Raw genomic sequence first — 18,938 nt, 5'->3', positions numbered from 1 at the left:
GGAGAGAGACACAATTAACGCACCGGAACCAGGATGTTTCCCGGCACAGACTGCTCGGAGTGGGAGAAACCTGCCCCGTGTGAGGCTCGTATCCAAAATCACAACCCAGACCCACCCCCCTTGTCGCGCTGCAGGAGAAACACACAACTGCCTCCACCTCCATCATTACAGAATTTACTGATAATCACCACCAAGAGTAGAAGCGTCAGTAGAAAAATAAAATTTACAGCGTTTTCTATCATACAAAGATTCGTTGGGGACAGCTGCGGGCATTGGCGAGCCAGGAAGTGGGGCGGCATCTCCATCAGCCCGGCACAGAGGATGCCCACGCACAGAGAGCAGGGCCACCAGTCTCGGCTCCAGCAGCAACGTTTCTCCAGGGCAGGTGGCTCCTGTGCAAGGTGTCTCCTTGACCCACGCTCCTGGCTGGGCTCCCTGGATGGGTTCACAGTGCTGCCTGGCCCGGGACACCTCAGCGTTTATGTTTTCCCAACTCTTGGCAAGTCTGACTGAGCAAAGTCTACCGACACCGGCTGCAAACCGAAGGGATTCCTCTGCTCGCCTCACTCGGGATAAGGAACACACAGGGAAGACCCAAGTGATGCATCCAGAGGGGAGGAAACGGCCGGCAGTGCCCGATGTGATGCCTCGACTCCAGACTACTCCCCTTTCCCATCTAGATCTGGTTTTACTGGAGAGCAAGGTCGGGAAGGCAGCCAGGGGAGCGGAGGATGCTCTGCGAGTACCGAGGTGACACAAAGAACTCATCCCCAGCACTAATACCTGTCAAGTCAGCAGCTCGTTCACCTTTCATGCAAGAATTCCTCGAAAATCTCCCGGTGCCTGGGCACACAGAGGCACCACCGGCTCCAACCGCTCAACTTCCAAGCTGCCAACTCCTCAAGTAAAGCAGACCCTGCTCAGAGCAGACTTTGGGAGATCGCCATGGGTGGAAAACAGGAGGTTTTCGGTGTGCCCAGCACCGAGTGATTTTACTGGGCAACTTTTTTTCCGTTTGTGAGCTCTTAGCAGCTCGGATCCGTGTGCTGTGTGCTGCAGCCCCGTTTCCGCAGAGGAACCGTCCTCCTGCCGCGGCACACTGACAAAGTGCTTTCCCAGTTGCTATCAGCTTCGTCCTTGCCACTGAGGGATGCCAGGCACCGGGGCAGGGGGAGAGGGGAGCACAGCGGGTGCCCAGGACACTGGTTTCTAGTGTCACCTGAAAGGTAAGGCCAGAGCTGCCCAGTCTAAGTCCCAAGAGCAACTTTTAATCCATCCAGGAAAACACACGATGATTCACGTGAATTAAACCAGGCGGGCTGGACACGCGGAGTGTGTGCAGCCTTTTGGAATACGAAGTGGGAAGGGAGAAAGACATCCAGAGAGATCATTCTTGCTTTTTTTTAGTGGGGGCAGAAGCGAAGGGGAAAGGAGAAGCGCGGCCTCTCCCAAGGGATGCCGCGGTGGGAAGACTGGCTCTCCACAAGCAGCCGAAGGAGCTGAGCAAATGCAGAGCTGGCACATGTGTCCTGGGAAGCCGGGCACAGACAGCGCCTTCTCTCAGCAGCCCGCGTGGACGTCGGCAAGGACCAACCTTGGGATTCAACCTCAGCTTGCCCTGGGGCCCCGAAAAACCAAACCCCCTGAGCGTGCCCAGTGACCTGCCCGAAAGCCCTGGCCACGTGGCATGCCCCCAGCAAGAAGAGTTAGTTAAAAGTGGCTTAAACCAAACAAAAAATTAAACCAATTCATTAGAGGAGACTGCACTGCCTGTCGGTAAGGGGTGGTGTGGGGCCCGAAGAGCTTCACCATAATAAAACCCACTAAACCAGCGATCCTTTATTTCCCCCGTGCAGCACTCACAGTCACAGCTCCTGGCTGCAAATCCACACTCTTGTCCGTCTAAAATGGTTTTTCTTCCTTTTGCTGCTCCCAAATTCACTACAACAAAGATCTGGTATGAGAAAGTTTGGGCCAGTAAAAGAATTAAGTGTCTCATTTTAAAAATCCACATTAAAAGAGCGTCAGGTTCACTGCGAACCCAGCAGCAAGAGGCCAAAGCAGTAGGTGAGCTCCGAAGACATCCCATCACTCTGTCCTACTGTTCCTACCCCGGAACAGCCCATCACCTCTTAGTCACGTCCCGTTGCTACAACTCGGCGCTGGTAAAAGGTACCCGGGCTGCTTCCGCCTCTGGAAGCCACTTTCCTCTCCTCCAGAGAAAGTGTTTCGCTTGGCACTTAGCATTACCAAAAAGTAACAAAATTCATTATTTTTAGCTCAATTTCAAGCCAGGCTCGAGGCAGGGGCAGCCCTTCACGAATCCTTTCACCAGCGGAGAAAGCGCAGGCTGAGACAGGCCTTGAGCTGCGCTCCCTCATTCTTCGCTGCCGAGACGGCGCGGGTGGCAGATCCTTTGCTGTTCCTTCCGTTTGTGACCTCCAGCCCCTCGGGAAGTGCTAGAGAGTGGCTAAAATGCGTAGAAAGGAAACCACCACCACACAGAATGTCTGACCCACTCCTAAAATGAGGGCTTCAAAGGGGATCATTTTTTTCCCGGCAGCTCTGTAAACTCCAGCAATGGCAGCGCCTGTGGACAGAGGGGAAAAAGCCAAAAAAAACAATGGGTCAGGCAGACACTAGTGCAGCACAGGGACGAAGGGGGAGGTCTCGGGGGATCTGAGACTGGGGTAGAGAACAGGGGGTCTGCAGGAGAGGGCCCTGAACCCCTGCGCACCAGCTGGCAGAAGCGCTGGGCTGGGTTTACCATGACAAACCTCAGCCAGTAACCAACGTGTGCTGGTGGCAATGGGTAAATTGGTGGGGAAAGTCTGCTGAGGCCTCCAGAAGGGGCAGAGGTTGGGGCGGTTTTGGGCATGCTCTCATCACGAGATCCTCTACACCGCAGCCCCCAAGCTGCAAATATGATCCAGTTTTGGGCACAGGCACCAAACCCGTGTGTGTTTTCTCTCCGAGTGCTCAGGAGCCTGAAAGCTCCCCTGGCTCTGCACCTGACAGCAGGCTCCATGGGTGGGACGGTCCCGTTCTTTCAGACATGGGGCGAGAAGCGGGGAGCATAACCAAACCATTAATCTCCTCTCCATCTCGGGGAACGCCGCGGTGCGGCGCGCTCCCCAGGTCACCCTCTGACGGCTGCCGAGCCAGCCGGTCGGTATTTCCGAGCGTCTACTGTACTTGTGAGGATGCCGGCGGTGATGGGTCCCACGATGCCCATCAGCAGGAGGCTCACGGACATGAACCGGCCGTACTTGTGATGCCGCAGCGCGAAGAGCGCCAGCAGAGCGGCCGGGACGTGGAAGGCGAGGGAGGAGACGAGGGCCCACAGGAAGACGCCATACCACATCTCTGCGGAGAGAAAGGCCGTCAGGCCGGCGCGGGGCCCGCGGGCCTGCGGCGGCGGGAGGGCCCGGCAGCGGGGGGGGTACCTGGGAAGGTGGAGAGAGGGCTGGAGTAGGTAGTGCCGTTGCCCACGCGGGGCACCAGCCGGAGGCTGAGGATCTGCTGCAGGAGCCCGCCGCCGCCCGGCTCGCCGCCCTCCATCCCCTCACCGGCGCCGCCGCCACCTCCTCTTCCGCCCGCTTCGGCCAATGGGAAGCACCGTGCCGTGACAGGCAGGGCTCTCCGCCAACCGCCGCTCGCCGAGGGGACCGCCCGGGCAGCCGGGCCCCGCCCCCGCCTCCGCGCTGCCATGGGAACGGCTGCCGGCTGCAAAGGATGCCGGGAGCCCTGCCCGAAGCGGAAGTTCCCGTCGGCGCCCGGCGATTGGCTGGAGAGGCGCTCTAGCCCGCTGGCTGACTTCTCGTTGCTGCTCCTTGTGCTCGGCGCCGCCGGGGGTGTTGCGCGGTCCGCCGCTCCGCCAGGGGGCGCTGAGGGGTGGCGGCGGTGGCCGCGGCCGCGCGTGTGCGGCGGTAGCGGCGGCGGTAGCGGGGCAGCACCATGTCCGGCTCGGAGGAGTACTCCTCGGCCGAGGACGAGGACTACGTGCCCTCGGGTGAGCGGCGGCGGGCTGGGGGGGTGGCGGTGCCGGCCCCGGTGGCGGTCCCGGTGCTCACCGGCTGTGCTTGCAGGTGCGGAGTACAGCGAGGACGACGTGAGCGAGCTGGTGCAGGAGGAGGCGGCGGCGGCGGCCAGCCCGCGGCCCCCCCGCGGCAGGAGGAGCCCCCGCCGCCCCGCCAGCAGGTACGGCCGCGGGCGGAGCCGCCCCCGCCTCCGCGCAGACGCCGGTTCCCGGGCGGGAGAAGCCGCGTTAACTCTGGCCGGGAGCCGCCTCCGCCGGGGCTCGTTCCGCCGGGCGCGGCGCTGGGGGGCTGAGAGATGCCGTTCTTCGTTCCCGCTTAACGCCGGAGGCGGGGATCCTCAGGCTCGAAAGACACCGTGCCCGGAAGCCCTCCCCGGGAGCCGTTTGTTTTCCTTTTAACGAGCCTTTTTAGGGACAAAACTCTTTTCGGTGCCATGTGCGTGCAGTTTATTTGGAATTGGTGCCCGTCTTGCCCAAGCCCTCCTCCCCTTGCGGCTCCTGTAGTGTCCCAGAGTCCGTGATGCGCTTACAGGCGCACACAGACCCGCGCCAGGCCACTCCGGGGGGCTGCCTGCCCCAGTCCCGCTGTGTTTTCTCAACAGCGTCATTTTCCAGTTAAGTAGCTTCACCCCCAAGATTAGGGGGAGCCTCCCGGGTAGAATGTCTTAGCAGGAACATGAAGTGCCGTGTTGCCTCACTCGTGCGTACAGCTCAGCTCTGGGACAGTGTTGCAGCACCTCAGTGTATATATTTTTTTTTGGCATCTACTTCCAGGAAGAGGAAGAAAGGAGGTCTCTTGCTGGAGCCAGATGAGAAGGAGGAAGAAAAGGCTCAGCAGAATGAAGAGGAGGAGGAAGAGGAAGTGGATAATGTAGAACAGGTGGAAAGAAACAGAGAAGAAGAAGAAAAAAGGAAAGAGGATGCTCTTTGGGCCAGTTTCCTTAGTGATGTGGGACAGAAACCCAAAGCAGGGGCTACCACGCAAGTGACGCAAGCTAAGAAGGTAACGAGGGCCTGGGCCTTCACCCGGGGCGTGCGGGAAGGGCCTGAGGCTTGACAGCACAGAGATGGAAAGCGCTGGTTCTAGCTGGTGCTAGATGTCAGTCAGAGCTGGGAAGAGGCTGGGTTTGCCCCTGCCCCATCTGTTTTGTAAGCCTGGAACCCTATCATGGGGGAAACTGTAAGCTGCTGCTTTCTTTCCAACTGGGGAGGTCTATGATCTGGTGGTGTTGCTTTTGGAGCTGCTTGTCAGCATCTCGGAGTGTCCCACAGAGCTCTGTTGGCTTCTCTTCCTGGTCCTGGATTTTCCTTGTGACATAGGAGTAGCACAGAGAGCTTCAGTCTGAGTTCTGCTTGTGGGCAGAGCTCTCCCCCGAGCCTTGTGCCTTTCCTGATGCTCAAAAAAACCCCACGGAGACTCTGGATGTGTGAGTGGGGAAGCAGAAGAGACCTGGGCTGACATCTGTGTCTTCCCTTTCACCCTTGTGTACTGAGGGAGTCTGGAAGGTGCTGTGTGTTGGGATGGACATTTGCAACGCAAACGAATCTATCCAGCTCTAGTTTCTTTTATAAACCTCATGGACGTGCTCCCGCTCTCTGTCTGCAGAGGTTTTCTGTAGAGAATTCTGTGTGTAATCAGCTTTTCAGGACGATTTGGTTCTTAATAAAACCAAATGCACGTATTTGCCTTGCAAAGCCTTTCACGCTGAAGGTGGTGGAAGGGAAGAAGGTACCAAAACTGACCTTCTGTTGCTAGAATTGACCTTTTTGGTTTTTTAGTGGTCAGCCAAGAAAGTATTTTACAACAAAAGTCTGGACTCTTGAGTCAGTGGTGCCCAGTGAGTCCAGTTTTTCTTGCTGTGGGAAGCTTCTCTCCTACAGCTGTTGGAAGGTTGCAGAACAGGTGTAGTTGGTTAATCTTTGCTCACAGCTTTTAGAAGAAGAGTCCTTTCATCTGAACCCTCCTGCTTCTCTCTACCTCAGTTGTTTCTGGCTGAAACTTGGAGTCTCCTTCTCTGGAGATGTTCCAAACCCGCCTGGACGTGTTCTTGTGTGATCTGATCTAGGTGGTCCTGCTCCGGCAGGGAGATTGGACTCGATGATCCTTTGAGGTCCCTTCCAATCCCTGACATTCTGTGATTCTGTGAACAGCTGAGATGGTTAGAGGTGGAATTAGAGAGAGGAAAAGTTCTCTTCTGAGCAATTCGACTTTTATGGGCGGATTGTTAAAACATAAGTGGTCTTTGAAAGTTCCTCCTTAGCCTAGAATAACGTTCGGAGAGATGCAGGTCCCCTGTTCTCTTTGTGGACTTCTTCATCTGGACTTAAGATGTTTGCTTGAAGCTCTCTGCGGTATGTGGTTGATTTAGAGCTAGAATTTTTGGGTTTGTTTTGATTATTTATAGGGTCTGAGTTTTTTTTTTAATGTGTGCTGTTAAAAGCTGTAGTTGTGACTGAGTAAATTAAGAGGTGTTGACAGTAAATTAAGAGGCTTAATGAAGGTATTTCCCTCTCAAGTTAGAGACAATATTGACAAGTAGCTTAATACCTTCAAGGTTCTCTGTGAAGATCAGCCTTGATTTCCTGCTGATGGATTTTGCTCTTCTGTATTCTTGAGTGAAAATAAACCTGTTTGTGTGTAATCCACCCCGGCAGCTTTGCTGCCTGGCGGTACTTAGTTTGGGAGAAGTGAGTCTTCAGGCTTTGGCTCGCTCTCTGAGCCACAGCACTGTATTTCTGCTCCTTCCTATGTTTAAGCACAATTTCACTTCTCGTTTTGGGTCTGTTCTGATCCTTGACCTCCAGTGAGACCCTGGAACCAAAACGGGGAGTTTCCTTGTGGTGGCAGGGGCGTGTGTTTCTTGTTTTCTTGTCCGTGGGTGACTTGCTTTGAGCAGCCAGCCTGAGTCGCGGTGCTACCTGAGGTCTGCCTCGGGGCCTCGGCTGCTCGGAGCCATCGTTTGGCTTGGCTCCACAAATGCATTGTTGTGCTTTCTCCTTCGTGTGTTTTGTAGGCTGAAGAAGAGAAGAGTGGAAACAAGCTTCAGGAGAAACCAAAAGAGTCGGAGAAGCCAAAAGATTCAGGAAAAGTGACAATCACCAAAGTGTTTGATTTCGCTGGTGAGGAGGTCAGGTGAGTTGGCAGATGCGATGTGTCTGCTGCGGGCTCAGTGCAAACCGGGTGCAGCTCTGCTGCAGGCAGGCTGGAGGTGTGAGATGTGCTGTGAAGCATAGTCTGTCTTCTGCTTCTTCCTTTATGTGTTTTTTTTTTTTTATCGTGAGCACATAGAATCATAGAATGGTTAGGGTTGGATGGGACCTCAAAGATTATCTAGTTCCAACCCCCCTGCCATGGCCAGGGGCACCCTGCACTACACCAGGTTGCTCAAGGCCTCATCCAACCTGGCCTCAAGGAAAATGAGGAAGGAATAAGGAAATATCCTTACATGCAGACCTCAGTCTTTGCCCAACTTCAAAATACGCCTGTAAATTCACGTAGGCCTCCCCATCTGGACAGTGTTTGAAATAGTTGGCAAAGCTTCTCGAGGGCACTGCCCCTGAGAAGGTTGAGAGAAGGAGAGAACCACATATGGCCCCGCCGGGATGATGGTAATGCCTTTTATTCCTTCAGTCTAGTCCAAATCCTGTGCTTGGGAGCAGGATATTTGCTGGCACTTTCCCTGGCGGTGTTCACAATCTGCTACAAAGATCTGGAGACAGTAAGAGATGTTTTACTGGACAGACTAATAGCTGAGTGGTTTTACCTCTGAAACAGCCGCAACAATGGCGATGGACTGGGTAAAATCATCCTTTAGGCTGAGCTTGGCTCGCAAGATGCCTTGTGGAATGTGCTGCAGGCGTTTTATAAACGTGTAAGGCCAGAAACTGAGGGGCTTGGGGGAACTCACTGGAAATCTGAGTGTACTGTGACCTTTTGGTTATTACCGTGGTGTATTTTTTTATATATGTAGCTGTAGACCTGGTTCTGTCAGATGAGATTTCGCCTCGATGTTGTGTGACAGCAGAGGGCAGCAGTTCCCAGCAGTAACACCCACGCTGCCTGCATCTGGCGGAGGGAGCGGGGAACAGGGGCTTCCACTGCTCTTGCTTTTCATGTCAGCGCTGCTGCCTGAGCCCTTTAAAAAATACGAGGAGAGCCATGAGTCATAGTAGCAACATCTCTGTTTCCCTGCACAATCCAGGCTGTAGGAATACCCTTAATTCACCAATGAAATGGCACAGAACTGTGTTTGCAGACAGTATCCGTGGTACCCTTTCCGCCAAGGAAAGGCTAAGTCTTTGCTGTGGACAGATGAAAATCTGCAGCAGAATTACAGACAGACATGTTGCCTTCTGATGCACGCTCCCCTCCTCAGCCGTCAGCTTGTTTGTCCCTGATTTTCTGTTTTTTATTTGTTTTTCTGGTTCAAACTCGATGTCCTACCAGGCGAGAACAGCTGGAGCTATAGGATCACAGGGCTGTCGTGCAAAAGCCTTGTTGGGTTCTGACGTATCGTGCAATGGCTTATGGCAGAGCCGCGTTCCTGGGGCTTTGGGGTTGCATGAAATCAGTGTGCAGCCTGGGCATGTCCATCTGTGTGTCGTAGGTGAGTGTCCTGTCCTAACGTGAGCGTAGAAGTCTATTACTTAAAGGCAGGGGTTGATTTACAAGGAAACTTAGAATCACGGAATGGTTTGGGTTGGAAGGGACCTCAAAGATCAACCAGTTCCACCCGCCCTGCCATGGGCAGGGACACCCTCCGCTACACCAGGTTGCCCAAAGCCTCATCCAACCTGGCCTGGAACACTTAACTTGTCTAGCAGGCTTCCTTCAGAACATGAGTGTTCCACTTGCGGAAAGGAATTTTTTCGGTGTAGTTTTTTTGTGAAGTTTAGGACCCTTTAAAGTGGGAAGCTAGTAAAAACATCTGCCTTGAAGCCTCTTGTTTACCTGTCTCTATGAAAAGAAGCCCCAGATAATTACAGTTTAGGCATAGAATTACTCAGTTGTTGGTCTAATTCTGGTGTTCTAGATTTTGCGTGGCAGTTACAGATTAGCTTTACCAGTGCTGCTCTTGCTTTTGTTCATAATACTAGTTGTAGAGGTTGAGGAAACTGCCTGTCCTTCAAGACAGTCTTATGTGAACAAAACTTGTTCAGTGCTCCAAAGATGCTGAGTTTGTGCTTTTGACATCAGTATCTTATCTGTAGATTTTTAAATAGCTATCTACTAAGTAAAGTTTCCAAGTTAAAGGCATGTTTTTCTGCACCAGTTGCTTTTCTAGTGTCCTTTGGACTGCTCGATACTGACTGTTTCCCTTGGGGAAGCACAAGGGAATCGATGCAAGTTTCTACTTATTTTTAATTGAATAGGCAGAAGTTGGAGCCCGGGTGACAATGAGACTGTGATCCTGCAAACCACCAAGGCTAAAGGATTTTTTGTTTACAGCAGCTGCTGTATCAACAGGCTACTGAGCCGGCAACAGCAAGTGTGCAGCAAGGCCTGGAGGACTGTTTTCTGCTGGTGCCAAAGTTACAACATGTTGCTTTCTTTAGGTCTTCGATAACAGAAAAAAATATTTCAGTGTTTTTTGCTCCCTTGATTTTTGTCATACTCAAAGCTGAAGCTTTTGTGTGAGCGGGAGGTTGTCTTTGCCCGACCCTAACGTCTGCAAATGCTCTGAATACCAAGCACTGACTTCCTTGCCTGGGGAAGCAGCTGGCAAATTGTTGCTCACGAAGGCCAACACGCGGTAGTTGTGTGTGTGTGTGCATTTCTGGACTGAAAAAACCCTGAAATGAGAGAGCTGCCTCTGTTGCTTTCCTTTCTAAATGGTTTGAGGCTACTTTTGAGTGTTGCTCTTTTGAAAGCTTGAGAAGAATTTAGATCAGTATTTAAGCACTGATAGATTCAGGGCACAAATTTCAACAGTCTGCTCACTGAAGCTCTTAACAGAAGATCATTTTGCCCTGATCTCGTGTTGCAGAACAATTTATTTTCTCCTGTAAGAAGATGGTGTAATCTCTCTTGCATGATTGGAATAGCAGAAGTCTCTTGAAAGAAATCTCCAGCTACAGGGCTATACTAGAGTAGTGAAAGACCTTTTTTTTTAAGCTGTCAACTCCCCTGTAGGTTATTGTTGCTCTTAATGTCCGTTTTGATTAGTCTGTGCTTGTATCAGTTGCTAATGCTGAGCTTTAGGTTCAGAGTATTACAAGTTACCAAATAACAGATTAAATTTAGTGGCTTTTAATTTTATAAAATACACTATTTAGTATTACCTTGTAAAACCAAAGCTGTTGAATCCTGAGACTAGAAACAGTCTTTAACTGATTTCTGTGTTTCCCAGTTGTGACGGTTCCGTCTGCTTTTCAGTCCTCCCTGGTGCTAAACAGATTAGGAGCAGCAGGTGACTGTCACCCAAACGACTGTAACTGTGGGCAGTGGGAGCAATTTCCAAAGGCAGTTCAGCATCTGAATGGAAGTTCAGGTCATTTCTCACTGGCAGAGGAGATTGAACCCCCTCTGAAGCCTCTGGTGTATGAACTTGGCTCACGATGCAGGACATGTGGATGCATTAACAGGGCACCGCGTCCCTGGTGCCAGGGTTTATCTGTTGCAAAATGTAATTGCTGTACGATGAGGCTTGTTCTCTCTTTGGCTGTCCAGACTACTTTGGCTTTCTTTAAACCGGGGCTGCGCTCAGTGTATCAAAATAGTTCTTCTCTGCTCCTTCCATGAAAGTCAACTCTGTGTCCATCCAGGACTGCAGCAGAACGCAGCTCACATACATGGAGCTGGCCCAGCCTCCTGGTGTCAATCACCGTCAGCATAACAACGTGTAAGGGGAGGGTAAAATCGGGTCATGGAATGCTAGCAGGAGTAGGTTTCAGTTTGAAGCATCAGCTATGTACCCTTGTTTGGCTTGTGGGAAGCAAAACAAAGTTGAGAGGAGTAACGGTGTGTGGCTCAGGTGCTAATTCAGGGATGGGAGGCCTGTGTTCGACACCCCGTTTTATTCATGCATTGCAAATTCCAAGTGGAGGACTCAAAACTAGAAGCTTTGTGTTTCTGTGTGTGTGTGTGCTTTGTTCGTGTGGTTTAAATCCACAGCTGTACTCGGGTTGTTCTCCTGGTGGGAATGCTGTCCCGGTGTCGCAGAGCTGCTGTGCTGTACTGACAGTGTCACGTTGTCCCGTGTGCGCGGACAAAGCGGCTGAGCCAAAGCAAGGCCCTGGAAGGGCTCCGCTCTCCATCCATCACTGGGAAGAGCCCTCCTCTTTCCCTGAAATCCGGCAAGGCGTTCCTGTCACAGCTCTCTTTTACTTTCCCACAAGGCTGTCTTCTCCAGGAGTGCTGGTTTTTGAGATCCGGAAAGACTCCCAGCAGGCTGGGCGATGGCCCCAGACTTCTGCGCTGTGGTCCCTTCCTGCCTGCTCATCACCCCTGGTAGGTGGCAAACAGCTAACTTCTTGGAGGCAGTTGCTCCTGGCCCCTGGAGAACTTGTGGGTTAGATTTTTTGAGCTTTTTTCTTGAGCTTCTGCACTGTGCTTGCACACTCCGAACCTCTTTCTTTCAGCACTCTCAGGTGTCTGACAGGTGTTCCCGTGATGTGAGTAATTCTCGGCTTCTCGCCTCATCCGGGGCCAGAGTTGTCATGCACCCCGCTTGGCTGCTGGGCCTGGATCCGTGTAGAAATGTTTCGGGAAGATCTCCTCTCCACGTCTGCAGCGTGAGCTCCCTTCTGCTGTCTAGATGCTGGGATAAGCGAGTGCGAAGATCCAGCCGGTCCTTTCTTGCACGCTGCGTGTCTTCCTCCTGCCGAGCAGCCGATGAGTGCTGAAGGCATCGTTCTCACTGCTGTGTCAGAAACTGCCCGGCCACAGAGCCCTGAACCTGAAGCATTTACAGCCAGGGAGCTGGGGCTTTACCCTGGACCTCGTGTAATGGGTAAATGTTTGTCTGGTGAGCTCTTTGGTTACTTTCGTGTTTGAAGGCTGAGCAGATGGGTGAGATTTTGCGGAGTTTGAAGCTCATTGTTTCAGGTTGAGCTCGGTAATCTTTATCTGCTTCTTAAGTGCCTGTTTCCTGATGAATTCAGACTGCTTCTGAAAGGGTTCTTCGGTGTTTGCCTGATTAAAGCTTACTGTCGCTCCGAAACTCGGTGTAGGAATGCCCAGGTTTGGTGGGACAGCAAGCCCTGTGCAGTGCTCTCACTGGGAGCTCTCTGCTTAAATTCATAGCTGTGAAAATCCCCTGACTTATGGTGGTCTTTTCTTCTTTCTTTGCTCCAAGGGACAGATGATGACCCAATTCCATGGATATTGTTTGCTTTTTTAGATTGCTTTTAGGTGGGTTTTAGTAAGGCGTTTAGTCCGGAGGTATATGCAAAGGAGCAGAAGGCTCTCTGATGTGTTTGAAGTCCTTGAAGGCTTTACAGATGTAAAGAGGGTAAATCCTTAGCTTTCCTACAGAACTTTCTGTCCATGCATCTCGAAGCACTTTTTAAAGAAGTGTTGTTATTCCCTGTTTGGGAATATGAAAACTGAGGCATGCCAGAGTTGATGACATCCGCTGATTCACTGAGGCTCCTGGATCTCATGGCTGAGGATATCCAGGGATCCAAGCTTCACTCATGCATTCCACATACCAAATCAAACCAGTAAGGGCCAGTGCCAAACATACTGGACAATAAGCAGTGTCACACTGAGTGTGCAACTTGCTGCTGGATAAAGGAACTCTTAAAAGTTCATATAATTTCATAGAAGGAACTGGGCAAACTCACATCAGGAAAATTTGTCTAGGCTGTCATGTATGGGACATGAACTCCATCTCTGGGTAAGGGCTCCCTGCTGTTGTCTCTTGTGAGAGACCAGATTTGTGACTTTATAGCCTCTGGTGTGCTGCAGTGTGACTGCTTTGTTTGTGCATCCACCGTGGTGTGAGGAAACGGGTTGTGCTGGCCGCGCGCGCTGAGCCGAGTCGAGGGGCAGCCTGTGTTCTAAGTTAGGGGAGATGATGGGTCACGGTGCGGCTGTTGCGTCTTAAAAGCAAAATGCAAAGCTTTAAAAAGATACAGAAAGTATCTGATTAATAACCAAGTAGTTATAAACTTAAATCATTGCAGTAGTTACTGGGGTTTATACTGGCTGAGGTTGATATTTCATCTACGACAGTTAAGTGTGGGGTGAAAGAGAACCTGATTTTCCTCTGTTACTGTTTGTCAATGGTTATCATCTAGGGTGTGCCTGGAAAAAACTTCATTACTCATTCTGTGCTGCTGCTTCACAGGTTTTCAGCCCACCTTAAGGATTCAAGAGAGAGATTATTCAGAGGAGGTTGTCCTGAAGTTGGAACGTAAGGACCTTGAGCCGGACATAAAGTTGGATCAGTGGGTTTTGGTGGGGAAATTCATGACCTTTTGAGCTGGAGAAGCAAAGGTGAAGTGAGGTGGCTGAGGGCAGGCTCTTGTCAGGAGGCTTGGCAGTGCCAGTAAAAGCCTTTTCTTGGCCAACAGTGTGGATCTCCTTTGTACAAGAATGCCGTTGATGATGGCAATTGTGTGGGCAGGGCTACAGGCCACGTCCAAAGTTTCTTTTGTTGGTGTCCCACAGAATCCTCAAGGTCAACATATCTTTTTACTCAGGGCGCAGGCTGTGGTGTTGGCTGGGCTGCTGGACTCTCCACCTTGGTGAGCTGCTCAGGAGAGCTGAGCAGAGCTGGTTAGGGTCTGATTTATTCCCTCACAGCAAGGAGAAGCGCTGACCTGTGCGCAGCAGAGCTGAGGTTATAATTCAGTTCTCTGCAGTTGTGCTTCTTGGATATTTCTTGATGCTGCCTCCTATTACTGAAATACTGTTTTGATTTCTTTTAATCTTAGCTCATCCGTGTGCTTGTTCGGTAGAGGAATGGCAGCCATGTCCTAGACTGCTCACTGTTTCTAACCTCAGACTGCTGTCCTCTTCCAGAGCTCCAGCCCCTTGAGCCTGACCCTTTTCAGGAGGGAGTAGGTGGAAATGGCTGCAGGAGAAGCAGATCGGACATCCGAGAACAGCCTGAGGTTTCCAAAGTCCTTGTTCAGCCTCTGATTTCCTTCTTGGTGGCCATGATGTCCTCTCTGCTCCTTACATGACACCTGAGACCAACCAAGTGAGACAAAGCTGGGAAACAAAGCGGCTGTAAGCCAGGGAGTTTGGGAGACTGTCACCTGTTTTATTGCTTTGCTTTGAGGACAGATAAGGCAGCTGTCTGAGCAAGAGCTGCTGCTTCTGCTTCTTCCTGGCAGCACTGAGCAGGAGTGGGGAGAATGCTGAGGCTGATAGGGTTAATGTAGTTCAAGGAGAAGGCGAAAAACGAGCAGGGAATTTACTCCCACAAGTCTCAAGGTTTAGAGCTGGCACAGAGAGCAATTTTAAAAACGTGTGATTGTCCATCTGTGTTCTTGCTCTGTGGTCTCAGCATGGCTTGGTCAGATGCGTTAGGCTAATTAGCACTGAGAGAACACGTAATGCCGTTAACTCTCTCCTCGCCTCATGATGCTTTTCAGGAAACTCAGCAGATGAATAATAGCAAGGTGTTGGCAGCACGCTCACACTTCTTGCTGGGTGTGAATCTTGGTCATTTTATTTTGCGCTCGTGGGGTTTTGCACACGCTGAGTGAAGGACAGTTGCTTTTAAAATCAGGAGAGAGATCAGTAGTTTGGCTGTGCATCTCTTACTGATGTAGGTGGTGTGGTGCATGTCAGATCAAGGCTGATATGTGCGTGACGTGTTCCATATGTGCTTTTTTTGCAAAAGCCTTTGCTGTATTCCTTATACATGTGAGTGAGAAGGCAGGTGAGCGTTCCTGGGACCTGTGTCCTGAAGCCTTATATTTAGAAAGCCCTGCCTCTTTTCCAGGTGAATAGCAAGTGATACACAGCTTCCACCAGATGAGGTAAATGGGTGTTGTCAAATTAGGAAGGGAAGACAATGAATTGAACTAACAGGGGCAGAGGAAGGAACCACTCGCTGTATTTTGGTGTGCTTTTTGCAGTGGCTTTGGCTTCAGTAGCAAGGAAGCGTTAGGAAAAGTAAGACAAGCGAATTTTTCAGTAGCCCCTTGAACAGCCACTCCAAAGTCCAGCCTCTCTGAGGACTTCTGTTTAGTGTTGATGACCAGCGATGCCAGATGTTCATAGGGTTTTGTCCTCAGTCTTCCTTGACTAAGGGTAAAATGTATTCCAGCCACTTTCCAGTGACATACTGCTTCCTCAGTGAGGCTTGCACAGTGCAAAAACCTTTTAAGATTTTCCCACAAATTTAATCTGAGCAGTAGGAGCCTGGGGATGGTGCCTTGAGACCGTAAGACAAATCAAACCACCCAGAATTACATGGAATATAAATGTGACCGCTATTTAGAGGTGACAGTTGAGAAAGTGACTGGTTGCTTTTCTACAAACAAGCACCAAAATGCTGATGTTGGCATAATGGAGTGTAGGCAGCAGCCTGTTCCTGTCCTTAAACTGTTGTTATTCTTAGAGGTCAGAGCATGCCTCGGTTATCCACAGTTTATATTGGCTTTTTCCAATTTAAAAAACAGCTATTGATATTTTTTTTTTTTTTTTTTTTGGAAGCCATTAAGTGAAAATACGTTACCTTTCAAAAGCTGCTTAAGAATGAAAGGGTCTTGGGGGCACGTTTTGATAACCTTTCCTCTGCGTGCATCCATTCCCTGATGCTTCAGGATTTCCTTGGGGAATCCTAATGTTGTACGGTGCGGATTTGGCACGACGGTGGCCCAGAGATGAGGTCATTAAGCAGGAGCAGGAGCTCTGGTTCGCTCTCCAGGCGTTTGCCTTTCTCAAAGGCAGCTGTGAAAATTAAAACTTCATCAACAGTGTGACAAACCTAGCCAGAACTCTAAGACAGAGCACTTGCTTCTAAACTAAATCGTATTATGGTCTGCTTAATGTCCTTTGAGAAGGGGAACAGCCTCTGTTTAGGATTTTCCTGAGTAGATGTGCAGATGAGGCTTCTGCTTAGATAGGGAAACGGAAGCACAGAGGGGCTGTGGCTTGCAAAGTGTTACACAGCAGTGCCAGCTTTGTCCAGCGCGGTACCTGGCATCCACCAACATGCTGAGTCCTGTCTTCTCCCTTTATCTTACGTGCTTTTGAAAATCCCAGAGTGACTGAGCAGATGTCCGCCCGGAAATCATCTGATGCTTCTAATACAGCTTGAAGCTTTTAAGGAAATAACTGATGTGTGCTGGTTTCTTTTGTGCATTTTTGCTGGTAATCAGTGCGATGGAAAAAAAAAACCCCACAAAACTCAACTGGGATCTCCAAAGGTGGGAGGAGTCTCGAAGCATCTCTGAAATGATGGCTTGACCTCCAGATTAACGTGAGCGTTTCTAGGGCTTTCAGAGCTGTGATGTCTGGGCACTGCATCAGCTTTGGGAACTGGATGACTAACTGCGTTCTCCCGTTTTCAGATTCTTCCGAGTGCTTTCTGCCTGTGTTGTATGTGGTTAGTGTGGAAATACTTAAGAAAAAATCCCAGTAGGTAAGGGAAGACACATTGTTCCTGTGCCTGGCTCTCAGACAATTTCCTGGCTTTTAAAAATCTGGAAACAGAAGGTGCTTAGTGACCTATTCAGGTCTCTCAGGGGCTCTTTTGCTCTTAGTAAGGAGATCTTTTGTCCTTCTGTTCGTGCCTTCATCACAAGAGCGTCAGATCCAGTCCCAGCATTTTGCTGCTTGCCACATTTCCTGTGCTTCCAGGCTGCTGCTTCGTTCCTGACAGCTCCAGGCTCAGACAGGGGCTTTTGATGTCTGGTGAGATGCTGGCAGAGCCTGCTTTGCACCCCGTGGGCCTGGGCTTTCCCCTGCCGGAAAGTGCAGCTTGCGAGATGGATTATTATTATTTTTTTTTTTGTAACTAAGAGATTCTGAAGCGGGAGGGTTTCTGCGTTAGCCCGAAGGGAAGGCAAAGCTGTTCGCTGCCTTTCTGTCTCATTAACACGTTACAAACCGTGTCGAGCTTAGTCTGGCCTTTTCCCCCTGGGAACGCTTCTGCTTTGTAGAGCCTGTTGTGGTCTGTGTAACCTTTGTGTCCAGTGCTTGTAGTGTCTGTAGTGCATTTTGAACCCCTGGCTCTTGAGACCTGCAGTACTCCTTCCCTCGGCGAGAGAAGAGGTCCGTAACGCCAGCGGTTGCCCTGCTTTGCCGGAGCTGTGGAGTGGCAGGGATCTGTCTTGCTCTCAGCGTACTCGCAAGTCCCCGTTGAGATGCCTCAAGGACTGAAATGCAAACTGCGTGTCGGGATTTTGGGCCGGCCACGCGAATAGCTATCCAAAAAAGCAAGCGGAGACCTGATACTTGGAGATACTTAAAACTGGGGTGGGTAAAGCTCCAGTCAACAGGGAGGTGAAGCCTCGTGCCCTGGCTGTGGGTCAGCTACTCCGGAGGGCTGCGTTTGATGTCCTCTACCTATTGCAAGCCCCAGTGGGAGCTCAGTAACTGGAGTGTTACTTCCCTTTGGATTTAGAGAGCCTCTTGCAGAAATAGCAAGCAGAAGCCCAAAAGGGGCCTGACAGCTTGGTCAGCATCTCAGATGGCAACACCATCCATATATTTTCTTTACATCTGTCGCAGAGTCTTTGTCATACAGGAGGTGATGGAAAATCGGTCGTTTCCTTCAAGGCTTACGAGTTTAGGACATGGATGTCAAAAAGCACTTTTTATGCATTATTGATGTTAAAATACCATTCGTCTCTGCTTATTTTCAGATGAATGTGTTTGAGATGCAGCCTGGTCTGACTGCTTGGATAGCAGCACACACCTGCTGCGAGGAGCAGCACCAGGCAGGCAGCTTGGCCCTCGCCTGACTCCAGGAGAGCTCCGAGCAGATTTGTTTCTTTTGAAAAACCAGCCAGCAGCTTCTGTGCAGATAGGCAATCCACAAAATTGTCAGTCACTCCAGCCTGGTCTTGTCTGCATTGCTTCAGGGAATAGGCTGTTTCCCAGAGAACAGCTTGTCCCACTTGGTTTGAAGAGTGAGGTTTGGAGAATGTGGTTCGTTTTGTTTTTTTTCCTGAAAGGGAGAAAACTAGTGTTTTACTTTGAAATTAGAAAGGTGATAGGGACCTATTAATTTTAGCTCTGCTTTACACCAGGTAATCCAGCATAAAATAAATGCATACCTACTGTGCAGGCAGAGGTGGCCTGGAGGTTCAATTGTGTGAGGACTTAATTCTCTCCTGGAAGGTGCTGAACATGTGCACTCCAGCAGCTTCAGGATCTTGCAGACTGGAGCATCTGCCTCTCGTAGAGTGCATATATCTGTGGAAGGCACCCAGGACACGGCAGCTCAAGCACAAGAGTCCACCAAAAAAATATTCAGACAAAATATTCCTCTTGGCTCAGAAGGGATTAGGTTTTTTTACAACCCCCTGTAGATGAGTATTGCTTCCTCCTTCAAGTGATCATTCTAGAAGGCTGGAGGACTACTTAATGAGGCTACACACAGACAGGGAATATTGAAAAAAGGATAATTAGCCTCATTTTACCCCCTCCTTGGTCTGTGATTCCCCAGAGCTGACAACATTAAGATCATGTGGAAAGTGTGGTAATTGTGTCAGGTCTAAACTGGAGCAGGTTTCCCAAGTGAGGACTGTGTGTCCTGAGTACAAGTGGTGAAGAGCTGGCGTTTTCCAGAGCTCCCACTCTTGTTCTCCCTTTCTGAGCATGGAGGTCAGGGGAGATGGCACTTTTGTGTCACTGTGATTATGGATCTTAACTATCTTCTCAGCTCCAAGTCCCCTTATACCCAAATACTAACATGTGCTTTCTCAGCTGATGTACACCAGGCATTTTGATTGGGAGAATGCAGTTGTGTTGACCTACCTGCGGGTA

The 18,938-nt window shown here is 50.5% G+C and overlaps 2 protein-coding genes across 4 annotated transcripts in view; one reads left to right on the top strand and one right to left on the bottom strand.

The window, feature by feature from the left end:
• Positions 1 to 198: 198 nt before the first annotated feature.
• On the bottom strand, positions 199 to 3,561 carry TMEM170A (transmembrane protein 170A). 3 transcript variants are annotated; one of them, XM_086620911.1, is made up of 3 exons: positions 3,447 to 3,561; positions 3,157 to 3,366; positions 199 to 2,593 (listed from the first exon to the last, which is right to left on the bottom strand). In XM_086620911.1, the coding sequence occupies exons 1-3, from the start codon at positions 3,559 to 3,561 to the stop codon at positions 2,460 to 2,462; spliced, it is 459 nt and encodes a 152-aa protein (XP_086477037.1). In that variant the 3' UTR covers positions 199 to 2,459. The 3 variants fall into 3 exon arrangements, with proteins under 3 accessions (XP_086477037.1, XP_086477038.1, XP_086477039.1); XM_086620912.1 differs by having other exon boundaries at positions 199 to 2,590; positions 3,196 to 3,366; XM_086620913.1 differs by lacking the exon at positions 3,447 to 3,561 and having other exon boundaries at positions 199 to 2,590; positions 3,265 to 3,368.
• Positions 3,562 to 3,957: 396 nt separating this feature from the next.
• Positions 3,958 to 18,938, top strand: part of CFDP1 (chromatin remodeling protein CFDP1) — a 65,811-nt gene continuing 50,830 nt past the window's right edge. Inside the window, exons 1-4 of the mRNA XM_086621275.1 lie at positions 3,958 to 4,012; positions 4,089 to 4,200; positions 4,814 to 5,042; positions 7,066 to 7,172. Coding sequence (XP_086477401.1) covers positions 3,958 to 4,012; positions 4,089 to 4,200; positions 4,814 to 5,042; positions 7,066 to 7,172 — 503 coding nt within the window. The remainder of the gene's footprint in view (positions 4,013 to 4,088; positions 4,201 to 4,813; positions 5,043 to 7,065; positions 7,173 to 18,938) is intronic.

This window comes from Tauraco erythrolophus, chromosome 15, assembly GCF_009769465.1.
Source record: "Tauraco erythrolophus isolate bTauEry1 chromosome 15, bTauEry1.pri, whole genome shotgun sequence".
Classification (NCBI taxonomy): Eukaryota; Metazoa; Chordata; class Aves; order Musophagiformes; family Musophagidae; genus Tauraco; species Tauraco erythrolophus.
This window is presented reverse-complemented; position numbering and strand designations above follow the sequence as displayed.

Bases quoted from the DNA above. Each gene is read 5' to 3' on its own strand.
- TMEM170A (XM_086620911.1), bottom strand. From the start codon at position 3,561: ATGGAGGGCGGCGAGCCGGGCGGCGGCGGGCTCCTGCAGCAGATCCTC. The intron at 3,367-3,446 runs GTACCCCCCCCG...TTCTCTCCGCAG, and splicing joins CCCTCTCTCCACCTTCCCAG to AGATGTGGTATGGCGTCTTC. The intron at 2,594-3,156 runs CAGCCGTCAGAG...CCCCTCTGTCCA, and splicing joins ATACCGACCGGCTGGCTCGG to CAGGCGCTGCCATTGCTGGA.